Below are 13,694 nucleotides of genomic sequence, written 5' to 3'. Positions count from 1 at the left end.
ACTAAGATTGACACAAGCCAGAGGACATCAAGTGCTCTTCCAGTGAGAGATAACACCATGAAATAGACAATATATCCGAGCTAGCTATGTGTAGTACCAAAAATACTACCATATAACTTTAAAAGACACTAAAATACTATCAGATTCAGCACAGCAACAACTGTCTTTGTTTCAAAGGTTTTTTCTTGTCTAGTAGAACTGAATGGGAAAACTGGAAAAGAATTCAAAGTTACCTGAAACACTGGTATAATTTGAAAAAGCAAGCTATAAGCAGGGAGACTCATACCAAAAACATTTAAAAATACAAGACCATGTCAGGAACACTACTCGTAACAAAAACTAAAGGAAGCATGAGTGACTAGTACGGCTGCCAACAGTAAAAGGGAAGAGAATATTAATTTTAGAAGCCTGAAAAGAACTGCACACACCCCAAGAAAGATGCCCAATTATTTCCTAAGCAATAAACGCAAGTAGTTTCAAATGTAAATAACCACAAGGAGAGCAACTATTGCTTGTTTTCTTGTTTCTTGAATGGTCTATCAGCATGTTAGGTCTACTAATGAGTTTCACTTTCCATCGAGTCAGTTCTCATGGATCCACAGAATTTGTTTTCAACAGGTTTAGCAAGGCAGAGGAAGCACTTGAAAGCTGACATAAAATAGTGTTGAGACTTTTTGTTTTCTTTTTCTAAAGAGAATGATCTTTCAGTAGAAGTAATTGCTGAAGTATCTTTCCACAAAAGTTCCACCTGTGGTACATCATAACAGTGCTGCATAAAGACAACTTGAATACTGAGAAAAGAATGTTACCATGGGTTTTACAGGACTACACACAAATAAGCATTTATCATCATGTGGACTGTTCTCATATCAAACAAATCACAGCATACCTTAAACTAGTGCATCACACCATGCATTTTTTCCTGTTTCAGATTAACACATAAAGATACAAATAATCACATAAAAAATTTCAGTATGCTTTCCTACTTACCTCTTTATTGTAAAAGGCAGTGGTTTTGGACCAATATTTGGAATAGATAATTAATGTCAGAATTAAAGTACTTTAAAAACATCTGTAAAAATAACTTTGTCTTACCATGGGCAGTTCCTGGACTGAGACATGGTTGGAGTAACTCTTTGGTTGGAGTAAAATAGGCCTCTTTCCCCTGATGCTGGTTCATTTTTCCTGGAGTTATAGGCTGTTCATCATTGTTTGTTACGACTGCTGAAATACAAAATGGATGCTCATTCAATGATGTTCTTTGCTTGTACATAGATTTCTATTAAGAACTTCACTGCTATTTATGAAACTGGTATTCAACTGCTCTGTTGCAAAACATTCTAAAAACTGAGGTTTTCAAACCAGATAGTTGCTTTGGAGAGGATGGCAAAAAGAAGCCAGTAAGACTGGTCTAAGACATAAGGCAAAAGATGAAAACAAAAATTACCATAAGCTTGGAAAGACTGATACTCAACAGATCAGCACTGAGCTGTTATCTTCTGAAATACTTCTTTTCTTCACCACTTCTGTGATTGCTTTTGGTTTAACCAGCCACAACTCAGCCAACCCATGAAACAGCTTGCCAGATCAAGCTGTACCAACATCCCAGAAAGCTAAGATAAATGTCTGTATGTACATCACAAGAAACAAGTCTTAGCAACACAAATCATGTACAAATTCTGTCAAGGCAAAGGCTTAAAGCAGAAGAGTTACTCTCCTTGAACCACATCAGTCTGAAAGATTTGTCTGATCTCTTCTTACCTATTTCTAGGATCACCTGGCCAGCCATCCTGTTTTACACTTTCTGTACATTTTGCTAAGCTGCACACAACAAAACTGTACCTTTTTCACAGTCAAAGAATGACTGTCTCTGTAACACCTCTCCTGTGAAAGCAGATATACTGTTCAAAGAGGGAAACACGCAATATTTACTAAAGAAAAGACTGGAACTTACAACATGGATGATTTTAAGAGTTCCCAAGCTTTCCTTAAAAGTTCAGCAGAAGATTTGAGTCAAACCAAACAAGTTCTATTCTCTGGATGGACTCTGCAAAGTACAAAGGCCTTCTTAGCTTTATCACTACTCTTACTACAGTAGTGGAAACATTTTGTAGCAAAACCTGGAATGACCACAAAGTAGTAGGGAAAAATAAAAAGGTGCTTGAGTGTCCAGAGAAGAGCAAGGAAGACGAATATAACGAATGGTCTGGAGCACAAGTCTGAGGAGGATGGCTAAGAGAGCTGGGGTTGTTAAGACTGGAAAAAAGGGGATTCGGGGTAGACTTCACTGCTTTCTACATCTACCTGAAATAGATTCACAGATCCAAATAACTTCTCCCACGTAACAAGTGACAGGACAAGAGGAAACAACCTCAAGTTATAGCATGAGAGGTTTAGATTGGATATTAGAAAAAATTCTTCACCACAAGGCTCCTCAAGCATTGGAAGAGGCTGCCCAGGGAAGTGGCACCAATCCTGGAGGTATTTAAAAGATGTATAGATGCAGCACTTGGGGACACGGTTTAGTGGTGGACTTGGCAATGCTGGGTTAACAGCTGGACGTGATTCTGACGTTTTCCATCCTAAATGATTCTATGAAGAATGCAAGTATTGCAGTACACTGACCTGCATTATTTTTCTACATCAGTTAAGCTATCTAAAGCTCTGCTCCAGACAAACTATGCTCTATGTGAACTGCTGCTGAGGAAAAGTATGTGAGGAAATGGACAAGGTGGCCAATAAGCTCATTTTACCAGCTGAGTTTAAGTCTATTAGTGCCAGAAGGCTCATATTGCAAAGTAGTATCTGATTTTGCTCTTCTTGTTGTACCAAACTAGCTCTTTATTGTTCAGCAACAAGTAAGGGAAAGAGGGGAGCAGGGCTGAAGTCTTGGGAAGGGATTGTACCACAGGTCTTGTATGTGAAAATAAAAGGGAGGTAAGGAAATAGCTGCTTCACAGGTTTGCACAAAATGGGTTGCTGCAAGGACAGTGAGCTATACTTGTTTTAAAGATTTAAGGTATACAGGGCCAACTTTCAAGGAGGACCAACTTTTAGCCAACTAGATGAAAACTCCTTTTGATGAACTGCTGGCCACTTAGCTTCTGCAGGGATGGGATTTCTCAGCCTACTGTGCCCTACAGGTGCCTCCAGCAGCCCCTGTGCCACCACAGCAGCTGACACTGTGGGCTCCACAGCAGGAGGTGCACTAGCAACCCTCTCCTGAGCACCCTGGGCAGAAGGCTTGTTGGTGAAGGGCAGCATGCAGCATTGCTAGCTCTTTGAGCTTTAAGCTTTGGGAATTCCAAAGGTTTCTTTAAGCTGTCACAATGCAGTAATTTCTCAGGCAGCACTTGCCAGTAACCCAGAGCATAAGCAAGCTCTACACAGGAGTGTTACTAAAGCATGAGCTACATTCAGCAGTGGTGACTCAGTCACACTAACGGGACTACAATCTTCACGCCAATTAGGTCCTGCAACAACTCCTAGAACTGTCAGAAAATCTCTGGTAGAAAAAGAGCCTATGTATCACCTAATACAGAATACCATGTGGCAAGCACTTCATGTGCCTGCAGATTGAAGGTAAACTTACCAAACCAAGTGAGTTTTTGAGAAATTCCACCTATAAAGGTGAAGAATGATTGAGAGGAGAGTTTTAAAATCTCCTTATTTACAGAAAGCATCATAAAAGTACTGAACAAATGGAAATAAATCAGTTAAGAACTAGTTATCCACACCATAGCAGCCACTAGGAAGAAGTTGTCCTCTCTCCTGCAAAATGCCTCATCCTAATGTTCAGATGTTAGCTCCAGAGTGAGTGAGAAGACAAGCCATTATTTTAGAGAAGAAACAACAAACAGTAAATATCAAAGCCTCCATGTGACTCCTTAGAGGCTGTTGAGAGTTGAGAATACGTATGTTGCTCATGTTCATCATACTGATCAACCAATCACTAATATAAAAACTTGTCAGTACAATTCATATCTTAGAAGGCACATAACTTGGGGTCTTTACAGCCATTTTATTTCAGATAAAGCTATAAAAATAATCTTAAGTGTCAGATTCCCACTTCTGTTTCTATAATGAGCCTGTGAAAGTGCCTACACCACTGAAAAAAAGCACAAAGACACCGCATACAGGAAGAGGTTGATTACAACTCAATTCAACATTGTTTCTTAATAAGCCATATCAGCTAAGACTACAGCTTCTGCACAGACTTCTCACAGCAAAAAGAAACAATTTGTGCCTGCACCTTTCTTTTTCCCACATACACAAACTCTTAATCCCAGGAAAAATTACTCTGCCAATCAGACTAATGCCCACAAACCAACAGCACCAGGAAGTCTTTGGCTGTGTTTAAGCACATACATGTATCTGAAGTTTTCCCCAGCACCTCACCAGATCCAATCATGAAGAATTACAGTATATGTGCACCTGTTCAATACTGAATATGTAAAATTATTGAAATTAAGTGAGCCACACATAGCACTAGAAATTGACAAACCCAAATATAAAAAAAAAACCTGTTTCTGAACCATTATTTCCATATCTTTACTATCTATACTACAATAGCATTTGAAAGTTTCATATCAAACAAAAAAAAAATAGCTTTTTCTCTTCCAGATAAATAATAGAAAATATTTATTTTTCCTGGCCATGACTAGGAGAGGTGAATAATACACTTTTCCCCATAAAAAAATAAAGGTTATGGTAGAGAACATTTGGATGAGTGGTATGCCAGGCAAAATACTTTTCCAACAGCAAATTTTCACTTCAACTTCTCAATTATGATACAGAAGAAAACCTAGTATTTATGCCAGCAACTATATGCAAAGATATATGCTAACTACAATGAACATATGTGCAAACACAATGTAGGAGAGAGGAGTCACTTACTTGATGGTCCAGGAGAGTCTTTGTTCTCACCATGATGCTGTGTACACATACAATTGAGGAATGAAGAACAGCAAACATAAAAATCCAGGCCAGGAAGAAGCAAGTGCACAAAAAGCAGCAGCAGCAGCGGGAAAGAAGGACAATGAAAACAGTGTTAGTTCATAACTAAAATACAACATGCACCTCAATGCCAAAGGCAAGATCTCAAGGGACTCCACAGTTGAGAAAAGTTGAAGCAACAAATCTGACAAATATGCTTATAGAAAAGCCATTATTAGAAGCCATCATTAGTAAACAGCAACTGCCTCATACTTCTTCTGAGTGGAAACTCTCCAGCAGCAATTTAGCTCTTGTATGACTTGATACACAGCATTTTTAAAGAAATTTTAAGCTGGAGTGGTTTCAAAAGACTGAAACCCTGAAGAAAGCTCAAATAACACAAAATGTTTCCAAAACCACTCCACTTTCAGAAAGTTTTGGAAGAGAAAAAATACCTTTAAAGCCGTAAGTAATGTGCAAGCACTACTAATGCTAGATCCTAAAAGCCTAACTGCTTTTGCCTACAAACACAAACTTAACAGCCACATTATGTTCATCTGCAAACACAGATAATACTTGAAATTGCTTAGGATGCAAGACAAGCAGTGCAGTTTTAAATTTAAGAGGATATTTTATATCCAAGTATTTCCATAGAACCAAGTCACATAAAATTTCTCTCCCACTGAATGCATCAAATACAGGCACTAAAGCAGGGTAACCACACAGTAATAGCCTGTATGCTTTTCTGATATTTGATGTGGAATCATTTTTAAATGCTTGCTAACCAAGACCACAATCAAGACTATGATCCCACTGTGCTCAGCCATGTACAGATAAAAGGCAAATTCCACTTATGTCTTTAAAGATTTACTGCATCTGAAATCTGTGAATAATAGAAAAGAACAGAACACTTATCGGCATGAACATTTCCTCCTTAAAGATAAAGAAATCCAAACATGACATATCTATCTATATCTCAAATAAAAAACTTCTGCTCCATAAAGTAGCAAAATCCTTGCTCTGCTTTAAAGAAGATCCAATCTTGCCACTCTTATCAGGACTCAACAGCAGGAAATATAAAAAAGAAAAAATCATAATCAAAATCTTTGCAAGCAGGAATCTTGTCTTGCACTCCTAACCTCAAAACACTGATTTTTTTTTTATCCCTCACATCTGCCTAAGGGTGTTAAATTGTAAATTGACAGTGCAATGTACAAATGTGAAATACTGCAATGAATATATAGCAATTGCAGTACACATCATCGGAAAGGTGAGGGAACCCTTCTTCCATAATTCTGCACTTTCTGGAACAGGACCTTACTGAATAGGAAAAACTGAAATAAAATATAAGCAAAGTTGGCAAATATACTTCTATTCCTGTCAGAGACTAAATTCAGGTCCAAGAGTGAAACCCATGAACCTACCAGACAGGTTTGGGTAGTAGTACATGAAATGTATTCAAGAATTCAATGGTTTTCAAGGCAAAGTGTTTATTCTTAATGTACAGATAACATACTGCAGACTAGGAAACAGTTTATGTTAAGACTGAAACCATACTACTCTATGCTGATTTTAGATTCAAGAGAATAGTGGCTGATAAGAAGAAGCCTGCAGAAATCATACAGAGATCCAGTAAGTGACTGGAGGACTGGGAGCACCTATTCAGCACTGGGCTGCTTTATTTGTCACTGGGAGTTGGAAGGCAAGAGAATGGGGCTGGAGAAATGCACTGTAAACAGACACACGGGATCAGAGGCACCTGAGGCTCAGCCACTGCTCACTGGCAGTGCATACTGATGTGTGGAAGGAATAAGTGAAAAGGCACCACAGCAGCTCCTGTCTCACTGCCTGCCCTGCAAGCAGCCCTGGCCAAGATACAACATGACACCAGAGAGCAGGGCAACCCGTCACCTGAGCTGGTGCAGGGGCTTTTCATGTAAATATTTTAGCACTGCATGGTTAATCCTATGAACTGGTACAAACAGCTCCTATGCCAGAGGCTGAAACACAAGCCTGTCTAACTCTGTCCTTGATCTTCTGTTTAATTGGCATTCTGTTTATACACCAAACTCTCTCTGCTGCTGGTCAACTCTCTCTCCATCAGAGGTATTTGGGTCTGTGCATTTACCTAAAACCTGCAGAATATATATTTCTAAACATTGGTGCAAGATGTTAAGGTACTGAAATGAAAGTATTTTGACCAAAAAGACCTTTTTATTTTCCAAAGACTTACTGCACCTCCTTCATCTGCAATTTATATCACTGTAGACTGGGGTTCCAAACAACTAAGAGAAAAAGCCACGACAGTTTCCCTACTTCAGGGCTTTCTCCGAAAAGAATGCTCTCAAAAATTCCATCACTGCCCACAATTCTTATTCTAAATATACAAAATTAAAAGAAACATACACATATTCCCAGAGGCACAGCCTACCCTTATCCTTACATTATATAATTAATGACTTTGATTACAGATTACAGAAAAGCCCTTTGACAGTTCTCCACACTATGTGATCAACTTGATTTCTACAGAGGCACAATTACTTTAAATTGTTGCTACCAAAACAGATGAAGCCTAGTCCTTCTCCCAGTAAAGTTTTTGACTAAGGCTTAGAAGCAAAACCAGCAATATAAAGCATCACATGAGACAACAGGTGTAATTGTTTGTACACAACGGCAGCACTATTTTTAGATGTTCCTTTCTCAGAAACAAAGTTTATAACAACTGCTACTAAACTTTAAAGTAATATCTGCCAAGTTCTTCTAAAAAACAAAATCTTTTTCCTGTTGAATATTAGGGTAAAAGCAAAAGCATATATCATGCTAGAATGCCAGAATCTGATATTACAAAAGTTTTCTAAAAACACTGGTTTTACAATCAAAACATACAGCTAAATTTTTAATAGTTTAAATGATCCTTCTAAAGCCAAATTTGAGTTTTCACCTTGCTGAAGACAGACTTTCCCTGAAGGCAGTCTCTGATACATGTAAACCATTAAAATTAACTCAGATTTAAATTCAGGATAACTGACCAAATCTGATCAATAAAAAGAACCTCTATTCAATGGTTCAAGGAAAAAAGGTATTTTTATGTCTGTTGATGTATTAAGTAGCAAGGACTGACACTGACTGTACAAGTTATATCAAAGGCAAATAATAAACTGAATATTGGTCTTAGCAAAAATTAGAAGTGACTAAAAATGACTAAAAATATATTTCAAAAAAGAATGGTTTATCCTGTACGTTTCCATGTAATGTTCTAAGTTCTGGGGCAATGAGACTTGATTAAATTATTTCATAGAAAAGTAGAAAAAAAACTGTTCTCATACAAGAACTCAAAGCATCTATTATTTTGCACTGTTTTAAGGGTGCCTGACTACAAAAAGTGTTTGCTGAGCTGTCACAGCCTTTGTCTTCAAATTTATATTCAGAACATATCAACCTAATTGTTAGACAGGAAGAGTATTTAATCTAAGACTTTTCTCTGTATACTGATTCTGGAAAGAGCACAGCATTAAGGTCTGTGATTTCCTCATCTCTTGTTTTTTTTTACAAGCAAGCCAAAAAAGTAAATTAGAAAGCTGACACCTCCAAAAAGGTTTTTTCAGATACTTCCTAGAAACATCCCAAATGACTTAAAAATCAGAGAAAAAAGGTGATCAGTGCTCCTCATGCACATTGCAACACATGTATTTAATGAATTTTATGACAACAAAGGAACTTTAAAAAAAAAAAACAACCCAAACAAACAGATTGCACTGCCAAGTCTGGAATACTGAAAAATTTTAAACATGATTTTAAAAAATTTAGATTTCTAGGAAGTGTCAGGATTTGCATTAACTAAAGGTCTTCAAAACTACTTGGTCAATCTCTCTTAAAATACATATGGTATTTTTAATATTTAATTTTCACTTTTTTTTACTGTGGTATACACTAGGCTTTATATTAGACTACCAAATAAGCCTTCAAAAACGTTTTTAACACCTGTAGTGCAACACACAAAATTTGACATTGTAACTGCAATTTAAACAGACGATTACTCCATTGGCTGATATTTTGATAAGAAAGGCTTAGAGTAGCCTATAACAATATATCATCAGAGATGATATTTCAGAAGCACATAGGATGAAAGGCAATCTATCCTTACACTGAGCATTCTTCCAAAGGAGTCTTGGTAAAACAGACTCATTTTTGAGGTACTTTCTTAAGATCATGCTATTCTGAAGGCATGTCACAAAAAGAAAAGTAGCACGTTTTATGTTACTTTGAAGTGTTTTGTAAACTGGTACTTTTTTATCTATTTTGAGGAAACAAGGAGCACAGCAATTGAACTGACAGCATTTTTTTTAAAAATGAAAATACCCTACTGCACAGTTGACAGTTGATATTCATAGCATGCTGAATCTGGGATATAAATGCATGGGCCACGCAGCAAACCAATGAATTCATTCATTACAAAAAAAAGCCAAAAAATTTCCTAATGAACTACAAAACTGTTTATCTCCAAACTCACCATTTAAGATAAGAACAGTAATAAAACACTTGATTAAATTAGTAGCTCCATATAGTAGCTGACTATCATAAATAAAGTTTGTCAGTAATGAAGTGCTAAGTTTGACCTTCACCTCAGTTACAGAAAAACATATCCTATTTTGCCTTTGGGAGGTAGTGCTTTGGAAACTATAAAACATTTCCTGCTTCAGCTATTGAAGTGCTTCTACATGACACAGCTTGTGGAAAAACCAAGCTCTTAAATAATTTCAACATTTATTATGATGATGAAGCACAATAGTACCCACTAGCCTTTCCTGTTTTTAAATTGTGCTTAGAAAGAGATTCATTGCCTCAAATTTTATAATCAGTACAGATTATCAACTCTTACAAGTCAGATTACTCTGAAAACATAATTATCACTCCTTCTGTCTTTTCTGCTCCTCATTCCACCAAGAACTACATTATTTTTTCTATTGTCCACAGTCACTATCTAGCAAAGTTCCAATTAGACAGAGAAATACCTTTTTCCTTTGGGACTCTGAGACAAAATCCAAAAAACAAACACAAAATCCAAAAGTATTTTGACATTCAGCCCTCCTGCCAAGAAACCTAGTAAATGATAAATGATATTCCAAATGCATTCACCAGAAAAGTATAAATCCAAACCCAAAGTGAACAGATTCAAGTCATTTAACCCTCTCCCTGCAAAAGCATCTTCACATTCATCTCATTACACAAAGGCACACTTAAGTTACTCACTGAATTTCTATCCAGTTCCCCATCAACTGGAATGTTCTCCATGTTGAAAAGGCCTGTTCTGTCTCTACTATTTAGAGTTCTTCCATTCTGCTACTCGAGATCCTAGAGGGAAAAAAAAAAAAAAAAGCAATAATGTAATTCCAAGGGCTGAAATCCAGTAGAGATCTACAGTTTCTCTTCCCTCTGTTTTAAGAGGTAACCTCTGCGTTTGACAGTACCTTGCAAAACATGAACATTTACCCAGAGAAATCACCTTAGGAATGGAGAAAAGAGTTTCAGCTAAAATGGCCAAAACAAAAACTACTCACAGAGGCAAGCACTTACTTCTACAAATAAGGAAGAGTTATGCAAAAAACCAGAAAGCCACAGGTTTTGCCCTGTATTTCCCGTTGTTCCAGAGTTCCCAGCAGAACACTGCTCCCGCCCCACAGGCATGTGCACGCCAGCTGTTTGGGTACAAAACAAAGCTGTCCTGGGGCAGCCTGAGTTGAGGGCTTCCCAGCATAACTCCAGAAACAGCCATGTGTTGCTTTGTGGAACCAAAACACAGAAATTAAATAATATGCACAAGCCAGCAGCTTGCGGCACAGTGGGCACTCATCTGGGGGTCACCACACACAGACAGAAAGCAATGCCTCATTCTCTAAGAATTTCCTATTTAGTTTTGTTTGCAAGAGAATGACCCCTACAATAAATCTTAGTATTCACAGCATATTTAGTCATTAGTGAGACAGGCACACACCCAGGAATCAAGCAAAACTTGGTAGAAAAAAAAGCCCTTTAACCATTGATTTGTTAAGCAATTTTCACGAGAGGCGCAGATCAAACTGGGATGCCTGTTGAGATGTCCAGCTACTGCCCATCACTCTGTCTCTCTCTCCAAGACCTCCATCAAACAAGACAGCAGTGGATGAGCAGCTGTGTGCTTACCTGTTCAAAACAGTAGTGTCAGTATGCAGCAGGGAGAAAACCTGTGGTCCCACCCTGCACAAAGCTGTGCTCACTCTGCCCTTCCCGCCAGCCACAGCAAACGTTTGATCAGAGAACTAGCCCAAGGACAATCTTCTTCTTTCCTTTGTCTTGGGTGGGGTGAGGGGGCAGGAAGCAGCTAAATTACAAACTCAATTGCTAAACCAACACTTGTGCAAGAACAGGGGTAGCATGGAGATGGTGATTATTTTTACACTATAATGTTAGCATATTGTGCTTAATCTATGCATCGAGCTAATGGCAAGGTTTGGTAAAAGCAGATTAAATGAAGACATAAGGGTGAGGTGAGAATACACATCACAGTTCCTCCAGGGAACCTGAGGAACATCTTCAATGCAGGCAGATGGGAGAAAGACAAACAGATAACCAGAATACACAGGAAAAAACAGACAGCATTAATACACTCTCGTTAATTACCACAACATATGCCAGTAAACCACAAATGAAACCATTAACAAATAGTTAAACAGAACGACTGTGTGTTAAAAAATTGCAGAGTTAAAAGTCTTCTATGACTTAGTCCAATGAACTGAGGAGGATCTTGCTCAAGCACCTGAGTGATTAACTGAGGTGGCATGTAACTGGGTAGCATGGCTAGATGTTCTCATGTAAATTAGAAACTGTAGGCATCTGAAAGGAGATAATCAAGCTATTAATTTTCATTTCATAAAAGGAAAGATGCCATTACCACAGAAAGAGGAATTCACCCTAAAGCTCTGTTTCCCAGAGCAGCAGACACTGCAACCCTTACCTTCCAGACCTAAACATGAGATGCAGAACTGGGGGATGATTTTTGATGTCTATTCCCTGTCATCTCTCCCCCACACACCCATTTTAGGTTCTCTTATTAGCAGGAAATTCAGCAACACCAGACTATATGCATATTCAATTTGCAGAAACACTAAACTCTTTTAAATAGGATGAAAAATGAGTAGCATTACAAACAGATGCAAACACTGGTATTTAAAACAGTTTTTCAGCTTTTTTTAGTTACACAAACTTGTAACCATTCTCAAGTTATCCAAAGGAACAGATCTTTGTTGACAGGAACATTCAGCTTAAAACACTTTTAACCCATTTTTATATTTAAGGTTTTTTATCTCTTAATTTTTATTGTCAATGGTCCTGGTGTAGTCTGTTCCTCCATCTGTTCATATAACCACTCCCTTCCTTATGTTAGTCTCAAGAGCAGTACCATCATACAGGTACCCTAAGGTCTAGTTCTTAGCATTCATGATCACTTGTGGTCCCAAAGACTCCTAATCCAGCATGCTCCCAAAGGCTGCAGAGAAGTTTTCTGGGAAAAGGAAAGAAAAAGTTCTACCTGGTCATGTTTAAACAGTAAAGCAGATGTAGAAATGGTTAAGAACTACCTTCCCCCAAGCTGTTTAGTTTATGAGTAGATAGCCAGCTTGCCTTATTTTTCTTGGCAAAATGAAGGCTGAAAGTGAACAATATTGCTTCTGTTACATGCCAAAATAAATACAAAGGAAGGAAAAGGGCTCTCTCAGCAAAATGATATTGCCAAAGAGTCAAATAAGTATGAAACTGGAGAAGAGATTTATTTTGAAAATTACAGAATGCTTCTAACCATCTGAGCCCCAAGGCTTTGAAACAATTTTCCAAACAATGTAGGGAAGGGGAATTTTCTTATTTGTAAATGCAGCCAGGTTATTATGAAGGGTGCTTCTACAAGCAAGCAAGCTCTTTTCTATTTTAGCTAATCCAATAATTAAATTTGAAGATACAACCCCAAATGTACCATTTTATTGTTCTGGGGGTTTTTTCAGCCTTTGGGCAATGTTCATGACATGCTTTTGATGCTGTCTGTTGCATTAACAAGTGTTTACAGTTTGGTCAGCCTGAGGTTTTAATTAACAAATACTCCTTCACAATCTTAATTGTTAAAAGCTCAGGTGTTCAGGAGGGCACACACAAAGTGAAATTATTTGAAAATAACTCCATAATGACATCCAGCTATTTTTCCTTTATAGACAATGGATACAATCAGGCACTCACAAAGGCATTACTTACTTTAAAGCACTTAACCAACTGGACAAATGCTGCCACAAACTGTCAAGAAGGTTGAACTAGCCAAAAACATGCATTTAAAGCAGAAGGGAAATGTTTTCCTCATCACACAATCTATAATGTGTCCTGTTAACATCTGTATTCCACCTTATGATGACACCAAACTGTGTGGTGCAGCTGGCAAGCTGAAGGGAAGGGGTGCCATCCAGGGGGACCTTGGCACTTCAGAGTTGGGTATGTGTGAACATCAGGATGCCAGTTCAACAAATCCAGGTACAAGGTCCTGTAATTGGGGTGGGGCTATCCCCAGGACGAATACTTGCAAGCACAAATACCCAATACCAAATACCAATGGGCTGAGAACAGTCCTGAAGAAAAGGAATTGAGGATACTGGTGGATGAAAACTAAACATGACCTGGCAACATGTGCTTGCAGCTCAGAAAGCCAACTGTATCCTGGGCTGCATCAAAAGAAGTGTGATTAGCAG

The 13,694-nt window shown here is 38.0% G+C and overlaps 1 protein-coding gene across 7 annotated transcripts in view; it reads right to left on the bottom strand.

The window, feature by feature from the left end:
* Positions 1–13,694, bottom strand: part of OSBPL8 (oxysterol binding protein like 8) — a 77,708-nt gene that overhangs the window by 38,976 nt on the left and 25,038 nt on the right. For 2 of the 7 annotated variants that reach the window (XM_056509889.1, XM_056509897.1), the window contains exons 2-4: positions 10,186–10,287; positions 4,897–4,933; positions 1,096–1,224 (exon numbers count right to left, since the gene is read on the bottom strand). In XM_056509889.1, coding sequence (XP_056365864.1) covers positions 1,096–1,224; positions 4,897–4,933; positions 10,186–10,227 — 208 coding nt within the window. In that variant the 5' untranslated portion in view covers positions 10,228–10,287. Of the gene's footprint in view, positions 1–1,095; positions 1,225–4,896; positions 4,934–10,185; positions 10,288–10,403; positions 10,443–13,694 lie in introns of those variants that run through there. The other 5 variants (XM_056509916.1, XM_056509924.1, XM_056509910.1 and 2 more) reach the window with 4 other exon arrangements.

The sequence above is a fragment of the Oenanthe melanoleuca genome, chromosome 1A (assembly GCF_029582105.1).
Source record: "Oenanthe melanoleuca isolate GR-GAL-2019-014 chromosome 1A, OMel1.0, whole genome shotgun sequence".
In the NCBI taxonomy this organism is placed as follows: Eukaryota; Metazoa; Chordata; class Aves; order Passeriformes; family Muscicapidae; genus Oenanthe; species Oenanthe melanoleuca.
Note: the sequence above shows the minus strand (reverse complement) of the source record. Positions and strands in the feature narration are given on the sequence as shown.